Source organism: Mobula birostris, chromosome 18 (assembly GCF_030028105.1).
Source record: "Mobula birostris isolate sMobBir1 chromosome 18, sMobBir1.hap1, whole genome shotgun sequence".
Classification (NCBI taxonomy): Eukaryota; Metazoa; Chordata; class Chondrichthyes; order Myliobatiformes; family Myliobatidae; genus Mobula; species Mobula birostris.
The window spans coordinates 39,661,219-39,681,536 of NC_092387.1; the positions used below are offsets into that span (position 1 = coordinate 39,661,219).

The 20,318-nt window shown below is 42.7% G+C and overlaps 1 protein-coding gene across 1 annotated transcript in view; it reads right to left on the reverse strand.

Moving 5' to 3' along the window:
- Positions 1-2,324: 2,324 nt before the first annotated feature.
- The window catches only part of ptpn20 (protein tyrosine phosphatase non-receptor type 20), a 412,353-nt gene continuing 394,359 nt past the window's right edge, over positions 2,325-20,318 (reverse strand). Inside the window, exons 47-48 of the mRNA XM_072282567.1 lie at positions 8,555-8,617; positions 2,325-6,222 (exon numbers count right to left, since the gene is read on the reverse strand). Coding sequence (XP_072138668.1) covers positions 6,139-6,222; positions 8,555-8,617 — 147 coding nt within the window. The 3' untranslated portion in view covers positions 2,325-6,138. The remainder of the gene's footprint in view (positions 6,223-8,554; positions 8,618-20,318) is intronic.

The following is a 20,318-nucleotide window of genomic DNA, read 5'->3' on the forward strand; positions in this document are numbered from 1 at the left end:
CAGGCATGCTAGTGTGTCAACGAAGTGAAGTATGTGCAGTGAAAATTATGAATGGGAAGGTGCTCAGGAAGTTTACTGGTCTGAGGGTGGATAAATCTCCTGGACCTGATGGAATGCACCCTCAGGTTCTGAAGGAAGTAGCTGGAGAGACTGCAGATGCATTAACAATGATCTTTCAAGAATCGATAGATTCTGGCATTGTACCAGATGACTGGAAAATTGCAAATGTAACTTTGCTACTTAAGAAGGGTGGGAGGCAGTAGAAAGGAAAATACAAATCTGTTAGCCTGACATCAGTGGTTGGAAAGTTGTTGGAATCGATTGTTAGGGATGAGATTATGGAATACCTGGAGGCACATGGCAAGACAGGCCAAATCCAGCATGGTTTCCTGAAAGGAAAATCCTGCCTGAATAACCTACTGCAATTTTTTGAGAAAACTACAAGCAAGGTAGACAAAGGAGATGTAGTAGATGTGGTGTACTTGGACTTTCAGAAGGCCTTTGACAAGGTGCCACACATGAGGCTGCTTAGCAATATAAGAGCCCGTGGAATTACAAGGGAGTTACTAGCATGGGTGGAGCATTGTCTGATTGGCAGAAAACAGAGAGTGGGAATAAAGGGATCCTATTCTGGCTGGCTGCCGGTTACCAGTGGAGTTCCACAGGGGTCAGTGTTGGAACTGCTGCTTTTTACGATGTAGGTCAATGATTTGGGCTACGGTATTAATGGATTTGTGGCTAAATTTGCCGATGATACAAAGATAAGTGGTGGAGCAGGTAGTGTTGAGGAAACAGAGAGCCTGCAGAGAGACTTAGATAGTTTAGGGAAATGGACAAAGAAGTGGCAAATGAATTACAACATTGGGAAGTGTATGGTCATGCATTTTGGTGGAAGAAATAAACGGGCAGATTATTATTTAGATGGGGAGAGAATTCAAAATGCGGAAATGCAAAGGGACTTGGGAGTCCTTGTGCAGGATACCCTAGAGGTTAACTTCCAGGTTGAGTCAATGGTGAAGAAGGCGAATGCAATGCTGGCATTCATTTCTAGAAGTATAGAATATAAGAGCAGGGATGTGATGTTGAGGCTCTGTAAGGCACTCATGAGACCACACTTGGAGTATTGTGTGCAGTTTTGGGCTCCTTATTTTAGAAAGGATATACTAACGTTGGAGAGGTTTCAGAGAAGATTCACAAGAATGATTCCAGGAATGAAAGGCTTACCATATGAGGAATGTCTGGCATCTCTTGGGCTGCATTCCCTGGAGTTCAGGAGAATGAAGGGGGATGTCATAGAAACATTCTGAATGTTAAAACAGTGGTCCCCAACCTCCGGGCTGCGAACCAATACCAGGCCACGAAGAATGCAGTGGTGCAGCGGTAGTCGGAAAGCACCTGGCACATCTTTAAGTAAAAAGCCGAAATAAACAAGCTAATTAATTAGGTGCTGCCCGACACGTAATTGTCGGCCCAGATCAGAGGCAATTGCCAATTGCGTCGCCTCTGATCTGGGCCAACATTTACATGCCAGGCGGCACCTAACTAATTAGCTTGTTAATTTCAGCTTTTTTCTTAAAAATGTGCTGGGTGCATTCCGACTACCGCTGCACCACTGCATTCTTCTTGGTGCTGTATCGGCCCGCGGCCCGGAGGTTGGGGACCACTGTGTTAAAAGGCCTGAACAGATTAGATATGACAAAGTTATTTCCCATGGTAGGGGAGTCTAGGACAAGAGGGCACAACTTCAGGATTGAAGGACGTCTATTTAGAACAGAGATGTGGAGAAATTAAGTTAGTCAGAAGGTGGTAAATCTGTGGAGTTTGTTGCCACGAGTAGCTGTGGAGGCCAAGTCATTGGGTGTATTTAAGGCAGAGAGAGATAGGTTCTTGATTAGCCAGGGCGTCAAAGGGTATGGGGAGAAGGCAGGAGAGTGGGGACGACTGGAAGAATTGGATCAGCCCATGATTGAATGGCCTACTTCTGCTCCTATATCTTATGGTCATATGATATCTGTTCCATTTTCTTCAATTTCCTTCTCCTCTGATTGACGGGGTCCTTGATCCCCATTCATTCCACTTCCCCGACTTCAGCTCTCATCTCCTTCCCAGAAGACAATTCTCCCCTTGTCCTTCTGCTCACCATTAACTATCTTTAGCAGTGGGCAGCACTGTTGGAACAACACAGCCTGGGATGTAAACAGATTAAAGTAGGGAACATAGAAATAACAGGACATAAACTAGCTGGACATTATTGTGACATTGTAAAAAATATTTATTTGCTGATATCCATTAAAACATTTATAAATATACAGATATACATACAAAAAAATGTTAAACATATCAAATACTAGAAATATTAAAGTTAACTATAAGGATATTCAAGTCAATAATGTCTTTCACAAGATGGTTGCATTGGGGACTAGGAATTCAATGTGTTATTGCTGTAACAGAAATTTTATTGTCCATAAAGTGATATCTATGTTGTAAATTCATGACATGTAAAATAAGCGTCTACTCCACATTCAACAAATCCATAAGGAATTTTACAGGTGTGAATTAGTGTTCGCTAAAGAATGAAATTGATCATGTCATGGGTGACAATATATTAAATTAAACTGCAAGTATACAAAATTATTCAGTTCTTTATCTCAACAGTTGCGGATGTGAAACAGTGGACTGTATTGACTTCCTGAGCATCAGCAAAGGTGTATTAATGTGACAGGTAATTTTACTCTAATCAGTAACATGCAGTTGAGTTATTAGTTTAGGTCAAGCCCCAGAGCCTATGAATATTCTGTTTTGGATTAACGTATATAAACATGCTGATTTCGGAATGTCATGTTCTGAAGAAGGCCAAACTCTACATTTTGAGCAACAGAGCGGTGGAGTTAGAGTGCTGCTGCCTTGCGGTGCCAGAGACCAGGTTAAATCCTGAATGCCGGTGTTTGCATGGACTTTGCACGTTCTCTCTCTGGCTACACGACTTTCTTCTGGATGCTCCAGTTTCCTTTCAAAGATGTGCAGGTTTGTAGGTTATCTGCCCACTGATGTGTAGGTGAGTGGCAGAATCTGAGGGATTGATGACAATGCGTGGAAAATAAAACAAAATGGGATTACTGCAGGATTAATGTCGATGGGTATTTGATGGTTGGTACAGTGTGTTAGTGGGTTGAAGGACTTGTTTTCTTGCTGTATCTCTGTGCCACCTTGAAGAGTTGAGCAAGCTAGGGCTTTTCTCTTTGGGAATGAGAGGTGACTTTATAGAGGTGAATAAGTGATAGGAGTGGACAGCCAATGCCTTTTGTCTAGGGTGGCCATGGCTAAAACCAGAGGACATTTTAAGCTGAAAGTCTAGGGGAGATGCCAGAGGTAGGTTTGTTTTTTTTTTACATAGAATGGTGCCTGGAATACACTGCCAGGGGGTGGTGGTAGAGGCAGAGACGTTAGGGACATTTAAGAGATTCGTAGAGAGACAGATGGCTGAAAGCAAAATGGAGGGTTATGTGTCATTTAGGTGCAGTAGGTTAAAAGGTTGGCACAACATTGTGGGCTGAAGGGCCTGTTTGAGCTGTACTCTTCTATGGTATTTGACTCTGACTACTCAGTCAACTGGTGGATTCTGATAGGTCAACAAGGATTGGGAAAAGGGGAAACAAAAGGCAAGTTTTAGCATTCTCTCTGAAAAGTAGACTTGAGTAACAACTTTGACTAAGACTCACTCTAACAAAACAGTCAACAAAGCAAAGAATCTCTGGAATGCGTTATCATCTGGTGTGTTTTTTCTATTTAATCTACTCTCAAGGGGGATCTGGGCCAGCTCTTGACTGAATTCCTATCTGATAGAAGTTAAGTATATTTATTAATAGAACCTCTCCATGAGACATCTCCGACTAGTTCTGGCTGTTGACATTGACTAAGGGAAATATCAAAGAATATTTTCCTCCCTCAGCGTTAACTTTGCTCAATTTATTCCTTGCTCTTTTTGTCTTGCTACTTTTGACGCTTCTAGTAGATCATTGGTGCTCTTGAGAGGAATATGGGTAGTGATACTAAGTATTGAAATGTGTGTGACAAGCTCCAGCTCATCCTTAATTACTTTATTGTTCTGAGCACTTCATTCATATATTGATGACCTTCCTCTTGGGATCTTTACCTGTTTGAGATGACTGAAGAGAACTAAGCATTTATTTATTTTAATGGTGGGAATATTCTACTGACCAAGAATGTTGGACTCAAAAAGTATCCATGGACGATGGAGGTGAATGCGCTGGAGATGGTGAAGTGTAGGTTTACCAGGAGGTTGCCTGGCATGAACACTTCAGTTTACGGTGAGACTGGATCGGCTGGGTTTGTTTTCCTTGAAGTAGACTAGGTTGAGGGGAGTAGGGAAAACCTGATAAAGAAATACAAAATTGTGAGGGACATAGTTAGGGTGGATAGTGAGAAACTAATGATAGCCAAAACTGGAGGATATTGGTTTGGGAAGAAGAGTAAGAGGATACTAGCAGAATGCCAGAAACTTGAGAGTGCCAGGTGGCAGAAGTGAGTTTAGTTGCTATTACCAAGGAGAAGGTGCCTGGGAAACTGAAAGGTCTGAAGGTAAATTAGTCACCTGGGCAAGATTAAATACACCCCAGGGTTCTGAAAGAGATAGCTGCAGAGATGGGGAGGCATTAGTAATGATCTTTCCAGAATCACTGGTGACTGGATTGGTTCTGGAAGAATGGAAAATTGCAAATGCCTCTCCACTCTTTAAGAAGGAAGGGATGCAGAAGAAATGAAATTATAGTATGGTTAGCCTGATGTCAGTGGTTGGGAAGATGTTGGAGTCCATTATTAAGGATGAAGTTTTGGGGTGCTTGGATCATATGATAAAATAGGCCAAAGTCCACATGGTTTCCTTAAAGGGACATCTTGCCTGACAAATCTGTTGGAATTCTTTTAGGAAACAACAGGCGGGATAGACAAAAGAGAGTCAGTGAATGCTCTTTACTTGGATTTTCAGAAGGCCTTTGACAAGGTGCCAAACATGAGGCTGTTTAATGAGGTAAGAGCCCATGGTATTGCGGGAAAGATACTAGCATTGAGAGAAGATTGACTGACTTGCATGAGACAAAGAATGGGACTAAAGGGTCTATTCTAGTTGGCTGCTAGTTCCTAGTGGTGTTCTGCAGGGGTGGGTATCGGGATCGCTTCTTTTCTCGTTATATATCAATGATTTGGATAATGGAATTGATGGCTTTGTCGCCAAGTTTGCAGATTATATGAAAATAGTTGGGTGGGTGGGTGCAGGTGGTGTTAAGGAAGCAGGGAGTCTGCAGAAGGACTTAGCCAGATTAGGAGAATTGGCAGATGGAATCCAGTGTAGGGAAATGTATGTTCATGAACTTTGGCAGAAGGAATAAACGCATAGGCTATTTTCTAAACAGGGAGTAAATTCAAAAATTGGAGGAGCCAACTATTACACCGTATCTATATAGTTGGAGAAAAAACTTATATTTATTCAGGGTGTTATTCCAGAAATATCCTTCTGCCCTACTGTACTAATGTCACTCAATGCTGTTAAGAGTAACTTTATAAAGTACATTAAGATCATCTCTAAAAAAACTCCATAGTTTATGACTATCCTTGTTATGAGTTGGTGTTGCTTGAGTCACATTGGTATGGTTAATATTATTTTTAAACTGTGTGTAATGATATTTTTTCCCAAGCAGAGTGGAAATTGTCAATCAGACTTGGTAACCACAGTTGAGAAAGAGGCTGAGATGATTTTATGCACATAATTCATATTTAACTATTTTCCAGTCACTGGTAGAAATTACTGTAGCTTCTATTCAGTGAGTAACATCGAACAACTGACCTCCCAGACACTCACTTGCTATATCATGGTTACACTTATGAGTAGTTAAAAAATACAAGTCCCCAGGACAAAGATCATTGGATGGACTTGTCAGTTATTCGAAGCACACAATTATAATTATAGTTATAATTAGTAAAAGTAGGAAGCACAGTTACTTCTTAGTTTCTGCCTTGGATGTGCACCATTTTTCTTCCAGTTGCAAATGAATAGAGATCTAATTGCTTGCTTACAAGGAACCATATGCTAGACTGTGAACTCAGCTCCACTGGATTCCTCTGTTACAACACCTCCTCTTGTTGGTTCAGCTGCAGAATATTTATTAAAATTTCTAGGACAATTTTGTAACAGAATAAGTATTGATCCTGCAGATAGATACAAAGAAAGAGTTATTGCCAAGCAGCTTTGCCCCATCAAAAGGCAGAATTTCTCTAACTTCCAGTAATTTCTTCACCCCCTTCATCTTTCTCCTTTTCCATTCCCTATTTTGGTTATCCTCTCACCCCTTCTCTACTCCTCACCTACCCATCATCTCCCTCCTTCATCTTTCTTTCATGGTCTAACAAGTCTCCTATTACATTTATTTACCTTGTTTAGAAAAGAGCCTCAGTCTTGAGGACATACACTCAAGATTCAGGGGAATAGATTTGGGATGGAGATGAGGAGGAACTGCTTTTCCCAGAGGGTGGTGAATCTGTGGAATTTTCTGCCCAATTAAGTAGTGGAGGCTACCTCAGTAAATATACTTAAGACAAGGTTGGATAGATTTGTGCATAGTAGTGGAATTAAGGGTTATGGGGAAAAGGCAGGTAGGTGGAGATGAGTCCATGGTCAGATCAGCCACGATCTTATTGAATGGCAGACCAGGTTCGATGGCCAGATGGCTGACTCCTGCTCTTACTTCTTATGTTCTTATGTTCTTTTTCAGCCCTTTACTTCTTCCACTTATGTGCTCACAGTTTCTTAATTCAACCCCTTCCCTAACCACCTAAATTCTTCCTCACCTGGTTTCATCTATCACCTGCTAATTTGTATTCCTTCTCCACCTCCAATTTTTTTTATTTTAGTTTCTACTCCCTCCTTTCCAGTTCAGATAAAGGGTCTTGGCGCAAAATGTTGATTATTTATTCCCCTCTATGGATGCTGCCCGGCTTGCTGATTTCCTGCTGCATTTTGTGTGTGCTGCTCAAGAATTATTTTATTATCTCATTCCGATCAATGCCTCTAACTGTATGCACCAATGACAGTAATGAGTTAAAAAAAATGACTGTCTGTTCCTAATCAGTGTCCAGCAAGGGTAAGGCCACTCATCATCTCTGTTAAGTGGCTTGTTCACTGGACGATCATGAACAGAAATCTCTATTTGGACTTCTTACATGCATATCAGTTATGTCTTCATCTCATCCAGCAAACCCCTAGAAGGAGAACCGCTGTCCTTTCATTGTTATTTTCTGTTTCAAATTACCATAGTGTATATATAAAGTGATAAGTAAATTCACAATGCGAAAATTGAAGTGGTTTTCAAATATTGGTTTTAACCTGACTTGATGTTGAATCCAGCCAGCTTAAACCATGGGTCAGTGTGCACATAACTGGTAAATTGTTAAATAGATTAAAAAATAAAGTAAGTAAATAAAGTAGCCAGGTACAGTGAAAGAAGTGTTTTACATGTTGTTCCCACTTTCAGTCCACAGATAAGGCATCAAGTTCTTTGGTACAAGTTAGCAAAGTGAAATTAACAAATAAAGCAAAACTGGTCCTATGAATAGACTGTCAAACTGCTTAGCAGTAGCACTTTTGACTGCTTTCTTCCTTTACCAGATTTAATCTTCTGCAAAAATACTTTTTTTTTAATAGAATCTTATCAATGCTATTATTAAAATGATCCAATTAACTGAAAGAAATTACTTTTTATTCTCTTGGCGAAAAGAGCAGCTGGGTTGTATAATTTGCACTAATAACAAGCAGGGGATATGAATGATAGAATTTTAACGAGTGATCTGTTGAAAAAGTAATTGTACCAGGAAATCTGAAACTGTGGTGCATTTCTGTACAGGCATAGGTTGAGTCAAAGGATATTAACATATGTAGTTTATCTAAATATTAATTCTGCTTGTAAAGTGATCTCAAGATTACATTAAATACTTCCACTCCATCTCAAAAGATTAAATTTATTAAGGAGAGAAATAGTGAAATGGTGAGGATGTGCCTCATCAAATGCAAGGGAACATTACCTTTGTGTTATGCGCAAGAACATATTCAAGATATAATGAATACACTGTTAGATATATGAATGATGCAAACTGTGATCAGGAACAATTTATCATTATTTTTTGCAAGATACAACATAATAGTCATTATACCTCAATAGATTTAATGGCACATTTCCACACAGCATGTACATCTCAGGAACTCAAAGCATAAAAAATTTGATTTGTGAATTTTGCAATTAACCTCTGAGAAATTAGTTCACTTAAGTAAGCTATCAGTGGAAAGCTCTATGTGAACCATTTGTTGGGGTAGCTCATTTGATAAAGCATGAGATTTGTCATCATTGGGATTTTTAAAAGTTGGGTTTCATTGTTTATATTGTTTCATGTTTATTGGTATGAGATCACCAATGGACTAAAACAGCCTGGCACAGTTTTTCCAGGACATCTGGGCCGAAGTAGTTTTAGCAACACACAATAGGCTTACCTTGGTCTGGACCATCCCATGCCGTTGTCCTCTCATTTCCCTCACTACATCCATAATGTTAAACTATAAAAAAAGACATTTATGCAAACTAGTAATATTATTTATAAGCAGCAAGCCATGAACCTGTAACTGAATGCATCCATTAGTTATCCAAAAAGCAAAGAGTTTTATCATTGTACTATAGCAATTGATAAAGTATCCAACTCTGACTCAGTTCCTTTGCTGCGTCTTTAGAAGATAAAAACTTTGCTCATTAACAATATCTCTCTAGATGTTTTGAGTGAGGTTAATCGCTAGCGCAGACAGACTAAAGACCAGACATTCAATCCATTACTTCTAACAACATCCCTTGGCCCAAACTCAAAGGACTTGCAACCACAATAATCCATAACTAATTCCAATACTCTTCCCATTGTGTGCCATGGATTCAGATACTGTGATGAGAAAATATTTTGTGTGCAGACTTTATAGCTGGGAAAAGGGAATTCATCTGAGCACTGTCAGATAGACTGGTATTCAAAGGCTCCAAGGACATTGTTCCAACTTATTGTGGGACAGTCTCCAGTGGTCAGATGGCTTGCTCCCATGTTTAAAGGAAAAAGAAAACATTATCTGTGTACATACATCTATTGATGCTCCTGGACACATCTTCAGTGATGTTCCTGGAATCACCAGGTGTTTTGGGTCTTTCAACATCATACAACCTCCTCCAGGTGACCCGGCCGGGGCTGATCAGACCCCAGCTTGTGTCCAGATGGCTAGCTACTTATGACTCCATGGCTCCCCTTTTTTGAGCCACAGCCATCTTGAGGCCCTCTCTGCCACATCAGTGGTACTGTGGATGGCTCTCCTCTTCCCCTCTCCCTCGATGCCCAAAATGCTGAAGGCTCTAACTAAAGAACGGGCTACGAATCCCCTACAACCAACCTCCACTGGGAGACACCTCGCTCTCCATCCAGCCTGCTGATGGCTACTGACCAGTCCTGCGTACTTGGAGAGCTTCCTTTCAAAGGCCTCTTCCAAGATATCTTCCCATGGGACTGTCAGCTCCAGCAACACCACTTGCTTAGTAGACTCAGACATTAGGACAATGACTGAACATGACTGAAAAAGATTTACTCTGAAAATGATCAAGCATACAACTCGTGTGCTTTGAGTGGTGCCAGTGGATGATATGGAGTTCCTTCCTGATCAGGCTAAATACACTAAGAATCAAAAGTGGATGTACGGTCTGCCTGGTGCTGTTTACCATTCACCGAACCATTGTTCACTTTGCCAGGAAAAGCAAGAAAAAAGCTTATTACCTAAAAAATGTTGGTACCAATGACATAGATAGGACAAAGGAGGAGGTCCTGAAGAGAGATTTCGAGGAGTTAGGAAGGAAGCTGAGAAGCAGGACCTCCAGGGTAGTAATCTCGGGATTGCTACCTGTGCCACGTGCTAGCGAGGGCAAGAGTAGTCGGATCAGGCAGATGAATGCCTGGCTGAGAGACTGGTGTAGGGGACAGGGCTTCAGATTCTTGGATAATTGGGATCTCTTCTGGGGGAAGTATGATCTGTTCAAAAAGGACAGGTTACACCTGAACCCAAAGGGGACCAATATCCTGGCGGGAAAGTTTAATAGAGCTGTTAGGGAGGGTTTAAACTAATTTGGCAGGGGGATGGGAACCGGAATGATAGAGCGGAGGAAGGGGGAAACAGAAATAAATCTAAGATAGTGAGCAGTAAAGATGTCAGGAAAGACAGGCAGGTGATGGGGCAAATTTGTAGCCATTGGGATGAGTTGCAGTGCAATAAAGTTGCAGTGAAATCAAAGCAAAAAGTATCAAATACTGGTCTTAAGGTGTTGTACTTAAATGCACGCAGCATAAGAAATAAGGTGGATGATCTTGTTGTACAGCTACAGATTGGCAGGTATGATATTGTGGCCATCACTGAGACCTGGCTAAAGGATGCATGTCTCTGGGAACTGAACGTCCAAGGATACACGGTGTATCGGAAGGATAGGAAGGTAGGCAGAGGGGGAGGCGTGGCTTTATTGGTAAGAAATGATATTAAATCATTAGAAAGAGGTGATATAGGATCGGAAGGCGCAGAATCTTTATGGGTTGAGCTAAGGAATAGCAGGGGTAAAAGGACCCTGATGGCAGTTATTTATAGGCCTCCAAACAGCTGCAGGGATGTGGACTACAAATTACAACTGGAAATAGAAAAGGCTTGTCAGAAGGGCAGTGTTATGATAATTGTGGGGGATTTTAACATGCGAGTAGATTGGAAAAATCAGGTCGGCACTGGATCTCAAGAGAGAGAATTTGTAGAATGTCTACAAGGTGGCTTTTTAGAACAGCTTGTTGTTGAGCCCACTAGGGGATCGGCTGTACTGGATTGGGTATTGTGTAATGAACCGGAGGTGATTGGAGAGATTGAGGTGAAGGAACCCTTAGGAGGCAGTGATCATAACATGATTGAGTTCACTGTGAAATTAGAAAAAGAGAAGCTGAAATCTGATGTGTCGGTGTTTCAGTGGAATAAAGGAAACTACAGTGGCATGAGAGAGGAACTGGCCAAAGTTGACTGGAAAGAGACACTGGCGGGAAAGACGGCAGAGCAGCAGTGGCTGGAGTTTATGCGAGAAATAAGGAATGTGCAAGACAGGTATATTCCAAAAAAGAAGAAATTTTCGAGTGGAAAAAGGATGCAACCGTGGTTGACAAGAGAAGTCAAAGCCAAAGTTAAAGCTAAGGAGAGGGCATACAAGGAAAAAAAAATTAGTGGAAAGACAGAGGATTGGGAAGTCTTTAAAACTTTACAAAAGGAAACCAAGAAGGTCATTAAGAGAGAAAAGATTAACTATGAAAGGAAACTAGCAAATAATATCAAAGAGGATACTAAAAGCTTTTTCAAGTATATAAAGAGTAAAAGACAGGTGAGAGTAGATATAGGACCGATAGAAAATGATACTGGAGAAATTGTAATGGGAGATGAGGAGATGGCAGAGGAACTGAATAAGTATTTTGCATCAGTCTTCACTGAGGAAGACAGCAGGATACCGGACACTCAAGGGTGGCAGGGAAGAGAAGTGTGCGTAGTCACAATTACGACAGAGAAAGTACTCAGGAAGCTGAATAGGCTAAAGGTCGATAAATCTCCTGGACCAGATGGTATGCACCCTCGTGTTCTGAAGGAAGTAGCTGTGGAGATTGCGGAGGCATTAGCGTTGATCTTTCAAAAGTCGATAGATTCTGGCATGGTTCCGGAAGACTGGAAGATTTCAAATGTCACTCCGCTATTTAAGAAGGGGGCAAAGAAGCAAAAAGGAAATTATAGACCTGTTAGCTTGACGTCGGTGGTTGGGAAGTTGTTGGAGTCGATTGTCAAGGGTGAGGTTACAGAGTACCTGGAGACATATGACAAGATAGGCAGAACTCAGCATGGATTCCTTAAAGGAAAATCCTGCCTGACAAACCTATTATAATTTTTTGAGGAAATTACCAGTAGGTTAGACAAGGGAGATGCAGTGGATGTTGTATATTTGGATTTTCAGAAGGCCTTTGACAAGGTGCCACACATGAGGCTGCTTAACAAGATAAGAGCCCATGGAATTACAGGAAAGTTACATACGTGGATAGAGCGTTGGCTGATTGGCAGGAAACAGAGAGTGGGAATAAAGGGATCCTATTCTGGTTGGCTGCCGGTTACCAGTGGTATTCCACAGGGATCAGTGTTGGGGCCGCTTCTTTTTACATTGTACATCAATGATTTGGATTATGGAATATATGGCTTTGTGGCTAAGTTTGCTGATGATACGAAGATAGGTGGAGGGGTCGGTAGTGCTGAGGAAACGGAGAGTCTGCAGAGAGACTTGGATAGATTGGAAGAATGGGCAGAGAAGTGGCAAATGAAGTACAATGTTGGAACGTGTATGGTTATGCACTTTGGCAGAAAAAATAAACGGGCAGACTATTATTTAAATGGGGAAAGAATTCAAAGTTCTGAGATGCAACGGGACTTGGGAGTCCTCGTACAGGATTCCCTTAAAGTTAACCTCCAGGTTGAGTCGGTAGTGAAGAAAGCGAATGCAATGTTGGCATTCATTTCTAGAGGAATAGTTAATAGGAGCAGGGATGTGATGTTGAGGCTCTATAAGGTGCTGGTGAAACCTCACTTGGAGTACTGTGGGCAGTTTTGGTCTCCTTATTTAAGAAAGGATGTGCTGACGTTGGAGAGGGTACAGAGAAGATTCACTAGAATGATTCCCGGAATGAGAGGGTTAACATATAAGGAACGTTTGTCCGCTCTTGGACTGTATTCCTTGGAGTTTAGAAGAATGAGGGGAGACCTCATAGAAACATTTCGAATGTTAAAAGGCATGGACAGAGTGGATGTGGCAAAATTGTTTCCCATGATGGGGGAGTCTAGTACGAGAGGGCATGACTTCAGGATTGAAGGGCGCCCTTTCAGAACAGAAATGCGAAAAAATTTTTTTAGTCGGAGGGTGGTGAATCTATGGAATTTGTTGCCATGGGCAGCAGTGGAGGCCAAGTCATTGGGTGTATTTAAGGCAGAGATTGATAGGTATCTGAGTAGCCAGGGCATCAAAGGTTATGGTGAGAAGGCGGGGCAGTGGGACTAAATAGGATAAAATGGATCAGCTCATGATAAAATGGCGGAGCAGACTCGATGGGCCGAATGGCCTACTTCTGCTCCTTTGTCTTATGGTCTATAGTGAGAGACTGCAGAATCTGAGATACAGGTGGATCTGCATGTCCCGATGAATGAATTACAAAAGGCTAACATGTGGGTACAGTAACTAACTAGGAAACTGATAGAATGATACTATTGATTGTTAGAGAAAGTAACTCCAAATATAGCGAGGTTATGTTTCATTATACAATGACACTGGATCTGAAGTATTGTGAAGTATATTGTTAATAGAAAAGGATATTAATGGTGTTCAGAAAGGGGTTGCTATACTAATACATGGAATGAATGGTTTGCACTATGAGGAAACGGTGAAAAGACTACATTTACTTCTGCTAGAAGTTAGAAGAATGAGAGGTGACTTGATTGAAAAATACAAGATCTTAAGGAGTCTTGGAAGATTGATGTGAAGATAATGTTTTCTCTTCTCGGAGAATCTAGATATGTTTCAAGTTAAAAGATTGTCCAGTAAAGACGGAGGAGGCATTTTCTTTTCTTAGGGAGTCTTTGGTAGTCATCGTTTCCAAGATAAATGGACCAGAGTCTTTGAATATTTTTAAGAGAGAGGAAGATCGATACTGAATGAGCAAAAGGGTGAAAGGTGAATGGCTCTAATTGAGGGGAAGCAGACCGATTAGGAGTGCAGACTTGGGGTTACAATCAAACTAAGAATGATAAACTAGGCTTGGGGTCAGAGTAGCCTGCACTTGCTTTCATCTGTCTGTCGTTTGTACTGAAGCTGCCACCTCTCCAAAATACGAGGCTTAGAAGCAATCTGTTACGGCATTTGATCTCTGCATTAACAGTTTCGCCAGCTACAATTCAGACTTATACAAAGCTCTTAGTAGAATGAGGCATCCTAAATAAACTAAAATCTGACCCCGAGCCATGCTGCAGTGCAGTTAGATATGGCAAACTTTAAGTTTTAAGGAGCAGGGATGAGAACTTTCATAGAAACATAGAAACATAAAAAACATACAGCGCAACACAGGCCTTTTGGCCCACAAAGCTGTGCCAAACTACCTAGGCTTATCCGTAGCCCTCTATTCTTCTAAGCTCCATGTAGCCATCCAGGAGTCTCTTAAAAGACCCTATCGTTTCCGCAGCCACCAGCACCGCCAGCAGCCTATTCCATGCACTCATCACTCTCTGTGTAAAAAACGAACCCCTGACATCTCCTCTGTACCTTCTTCCAAGCACCTTAAAACTATGCCCTCTCATGCTAACCATTTCAGCCCTGGGGAAAAGCCTCTGACTATCCACACGATCAATGCCTCTCATTATCTTGTACACCTCTATCAAGTCACCTCTCATCCTCCGTCACTCCAAGGAGAAAAGGCCGAGTTCACTCAACCTATTCTCATAAGGCATGCTCCCAATCCAGGCAACATCCTTGTAAATCTCCTCTGCACCCTTTCTATGGTTTCCATGTCCTTCCTATAGTGAGGCGACCTGAATTGAGCACAGTACTCCAAGTGGGGTTTGACCAGGGTCCTATATAGCTGCAACATTAACCTCTCGACACTTAAACTCAATCCCACGATTGATGAAGGCCAATGCACCGTATGCCTTCTTATCCACAGAGTCAACCTACATAACAGCTTTGAGTGTCCTATGGACTTGGACCCTAAGATCCCTCTGATCCTCCACACTGCCAAGAGTCTTAACATTAATACTATATTTTGCTATCATATTTGACCTATCAAAATGAACCATCTCACACTTATCTGGGTTAAACTCCGTCTGCCACTTCTCAGCCCAGTTTTGCATCCTATCAATATCACATTGTAACCTCTGACAGCCGTCCACACTATCCACAACATCCCCAACCTTTGTGTCATCAGCAAATGTATTAACCCATCCCTCCACTTCCTCATCCAAGTCATTTATAAAAATCATAAAGAGTAGGGGTCCCAGAACTGATCCCTGAGGCACACCACTGGTCACCAACCTCCATGCAGAATATGACCCATCTACAACAACTCTTTGCCTTCTGTGGGCAAGCCAGTTCTGGATCCACAAAGTAAAGCCCCCTTGGATCCCATGCCTCCTTACTTTCTCAATAAGCCTTGCATGGGGTACCTTATTGAATGCCTTGCTGGAATTCATATACACTACACCTACGGCTCTACCTTCATCAATGTGCTTAGTCACATCCTCAGGAAATTCAGTCAGGCTCATAAGCCACGACCTGCCTTTGACAAAGCCATGCTGACTATTCCTAATCATATTATGCCTCTCCAAATGTTCATAAATCCTGCCTCTCAGGATTTTCTCCATCAACTTACTGACCACTGAAGTAAGACTCACTGGTCTATAATTTCCTGGGCTATCCCTACTCCCTTTCTTGAATAAGGGAACGACATCTGCAACCCTCCATTCCTCTGGAAGCTCTCCCATCCCCATTGATGATGTAAGGATCATTACCAGAGGCTCAGCAATCTTCTCCCTCACTTCTCACAGTAGCCTGGGGTACATCCCGTCCAGTCCCGGTGACTCATCCAACTTGATGCTTTCCAAAAGCACCAGCACATCCTCTTTCTTAATATCTACATGCTCAAGCTTTTCAGTCCACTGCAAGTCATCCCTACAATTGCCAAGATCCTTTTCCGTAGTGAATACTGAAGCAAAGTATTCATTAAGTACCTCCGCTATTTCCTCCGGTTCCATACACACTTTTCCATTGTCACACTTGATTGGTGGTATTCTGTCACATCTTATCCTCTTGATCTTCATAAACTTGTAGAATGCCTTGGGGTTTTCCTTAATATTGTCCACCAAGGCCTTCTCATGGCCCCCTCTGGATCTCCTAGTTTCATTCTTAAGCTCCTTCTTGCTAGCCTTATAATCTTCTAGGTTCATATTATTACCTAGTTTTTTGAAACTTTCATATGCTCTTCTTCTCTTCTTGACTAGATTTACAACAGCCTTTGTGCACCACAGAGCTTGTACCCTACCACCCTTTCCATGTCTCATTGGAATGTAACTACTCAGAACCCCACACAAATATCCCCTGAACATTTGTCACATTTCTTCTGTACATTTCCTTGAGAACATCTGTTTCCAATTTATGCTTCCAGTTCCTGCCTGATAGCCTCATAGTTCCCCTTACTCCAATTAAACGTTTCCCTAACTTATCTGTTCCTATCCCTTTCCAATGTTATGGTAAAGGAGATAGAATTGTGATCACTATCTCCAAAATGCTCTCCCACTGATAGACCTGACATCTGACCAGGTTCATTTCCCAATACCAGATCAAGTACAGCCTCTCCTCTTATAGGCTTATCTACATATTGTGTCAAGAACCTTCCTGAACATACCAAACAAACTCTACCCCATCTAAACCCCTCTCTCTAGGGAGAAGTCAATCAATATTTGGAAAATTAAAATCTCCCACCACAACAACCCTGTTATTATTACACCTTTCCAGAATCTGTCTCCCTTATCTGCTCTTTGATGTCCTTGTCACTATCAGGTGGTCTATAAAAATCACCCAGTAGAGTTATTGACCCTTTCCTATTCTTAACTTCCACCCACAGAGACTCCATAGACAACTCCTCCATGACTTCCTCCTTTTCTGCAGCCGTGACACTATCCCTGATCAACAGTGCAACACTCCCACCTCTTTTTCCTCCCTCCCTATCCTTTCTGAAACATCTAAAGCCTGGCACCTGAAATAGCCATTCCTGTCCCTGCACCATCCAAGTCTCTGTAATGGCCACAACATCATAGCACCAAGTACTGATCCACACTCTAAGCCCATCCTCTTTATTTATGATACTCCTTGCATTAAAATAGACACATCTCAAACCACTGGACTGAGCGTGTCCATTCTCTATCACCTGGCTATCCTTACTTTCACACTGTCTCCAAACTTTCCCTATTTGTGAGCCAACCTCCCTTTTCTTCATCACTTCAGTTCGGTTCCCACCCCCCAGCAATTCTAGTCTAAACTCTCCCCTTAGCAAATCTTCCCACCAGCATATTGATCCCCCTGGGATTCAAGTGCAACCCGTCCTTTTTGTAGAGGTCACACCTGCCCCAGAAGAGGTCCCAATGATCCAGAAATCTGAATCCCTGCTCCCTGATCTAATCCCTCAGCCACGCATTTATTCTCCACCTCATTCTATTCCTATACTCACTATCACGTGGCACAGGCAGTAATCCCGAGATTACTACCTTTGAGGTCCTGCTTCTCAACTTCTTTCCTAACTCCCTGTAGTCTTTTTTCAGGAACTCCTCCCTTTTCCTACCTATGTCGTTGGTACCAATATGTACCCAGACTTCTGGCTGTTCTCCTTCCCACTTTAAGATATTGTGGACATGATCAGAAACATCCCAGACCCTGGCACCTGGGAGGCAAACTACCATCCGCATTTCTTTCCTGCATCCACAGAATCGCCTATCTGACCCCCTATCTCTAGAGTCCCCTATCACTGCTGCCATCCTCTTCCTTTCCCTACACATCTGAGCCACAGAGCCAGTCTCTGTGCCTGAGGCATGACCACTGTTGCTTCCCCTGGTAGGCCATCCCCCACAATAGTACTCAAGCAGGAATACTTACTGTTAGTGGAACAGTCACTGGGGTACTCTCTAGTACCTGCTTCTTGCCCTTCCCTCTCCTTACTGTTACCCACTTCTCTCTCTCCTATGGTCCCGGGGTGACTACCTGCCTATAGCCCCTCTCTATCGCCTCCTCACTCTCCCTGACCAGACGGAGGTCATCGAGCTGCAGCTCCAGTTCCCTAACACAGTCTCTAAGGAGCTGCAGCTCGACGCACCTGGTGCACATATAGTCGTCCGGGATGCGGGGATTCTCTAAGATTTCCCACATCTGACACGGAGCACAGAAAACCGGCCTCACACACCTATTCTCTGTCTTTATTTTATACAGATAACCTAGCTCGCCTCGACCCTTTATCACCGAAGCCCCATTGAGCCAAAGCCTTCTTACTCTGTCTCCCTCTACTCTGATGCCCGCTCTGCAAATTTGTCTCGCTTTTAAACTCTTCACGCTGTTCTCACTGGCCAACCTCCACGCGCTTGCGCAGTTATGCCCCGTTCAAACTGCCATAGAAGTAATTGAAATATAGATGTGTTGTCAGCTCAGGGATACGGGTGAACAGGACATGGGTGTTCTTTCCCTTTTCAAAAGGAGGTTTATTCAGTGATTATAGCATCACATTAGTAAAATACTACAGTATGCCATGGTTCACACTACACACAGTCATCCCTATCCAGAATGCCTCTGGAGTACCCACTGGTACTGGAAAACCCCCAATGTACTCCCAAATATGGTGTGCTGCTTCTCCAGGGACATATGGGCATGACTGTAAACCTGGCAATCAGCTTGGCGGAACCCTTGACTGCTAGACATATGACTACTACCCTGGCCAGGCCCAGGAGCAAACCAACCAGGAGATCCCCCAAGCAGCACAGCCCCCCAATGCACAGGGTGATTGAAGACCAGGAGTGGGAGGCTGAAGTGCAGCCAAAGCTTGAACAGCAGACACCCTGGATGCTCGGATAGAGGCTGCAGCCTCTCATATTCTACAAATGTGATGCACTGACTCCTTCCAGCCCAAGATATTGGGTTGGGATGAGTTGACATACATTTCCTGGTAAGATGGAGGTCCACTTGGACACAGCAACCCCTCTCCAACCAAAGGTGCAATTGTTCATCTTTTATGTACTTTTTACAATCCTGAGACCCTACTGGATGTTAAGAATACAAAGTACTGCACACTTATCCCAACAGCGAGCTGCTCAAGAACGATGGATCTAGACTTGTGTGTATCATTGTTCTGGTGTCACCTGGACTTGCTGCGTACCATATTTGTGTCAGGACTATACAGTAATTGCCTTGGACATTTTTCTTGTGATCCCAAGATCCTGTTGGGCATTGGTAATGTAGAATACTGCAAGTCTGATTCACTGGTTTATTGCGAGGGTGCTGTGTTGCCTTGGTTGTGGTGCGAACTAAACCCTCATGCCACGGGCTCACCTGATGCAGCCGCCCAGTGGAGGAGATGCTGGAGGTGGTGTGGGAGAGGGAGCAGAGGCCTCTGTGGGTGTGCTGGAATCCATACTGGGTTCGGGAGCTTAACCCCGCCCCCCGGTTGGTGCTACCCTCCAGTGTTTGCTTGGTGCTGCCCCCTGTTGTTCACTTGATGGACCAGGACAGCTTTCTATGCACCATCAATCTATAGGCAATGCCACTCGGGGACTTGGGCTACATGATTTTTTTTGTCATTGTATGACTATTTGTCCTTTCTGCTATCATAACCACATGTACTATATATGCTATATGCAAAGTGTTCTTGGTAGTGTGTTTTACACCTTGGATTCAGAGGAACACTTTCATTTGGCGATATTTATACATAGCTGAATAATAATTAAACTTGAACTCAAACCTGAAGCAGCATGATGAGAGGGGAGAATGAGAAAGGTTTACATTGGTTCTGACCAGAACGACTGAGAGACCAACGTCACCAAATTACTGGCCCACCACTGACTCTGCCCCAGTAAAGACACAAGGCAGAGTCATCATGGAGCAGGAAACGCCTGACAAGATAGTCACTCAGACTAAAAAAGGCTCATTCTTTTAGGGCTGGGTTCCAGGGAAAATTAGGGAATTAATTGTGAGCCTGCAGAGACTCAATGGGCCAAATGGCCTCCTTCTAGGTTGCAAGGAAATATGAAATGTGAAAAATATGAAATATAACCAGCAAACCATTTCCAATAAATCTGAAAACTGGGTGACAGTAAAGCAAGAAAACCTGTCCTGGGATTGTCTAAGATGAACAGCTTCCCCTTCCCACTACCATCGGGTCCCACTCACTCTAAGTGAAAACTACTACTGGAGTATATTTTCTGCCTCTAGCACACAACAGCAAAGGTCACCTTAAAAAGGGACAAAGGGTCCACACTGTGGGGCAGAGTAGTGTTGCGGGAATCCGTGGAGTAGCCTGCAGACTCAGCCACAGTACCTGGAAATCATTGCCACTAATGCAGAGATTGGGGAAGGGCCTACAAATAAATTCATGAAAGAAGTGGAACCCAT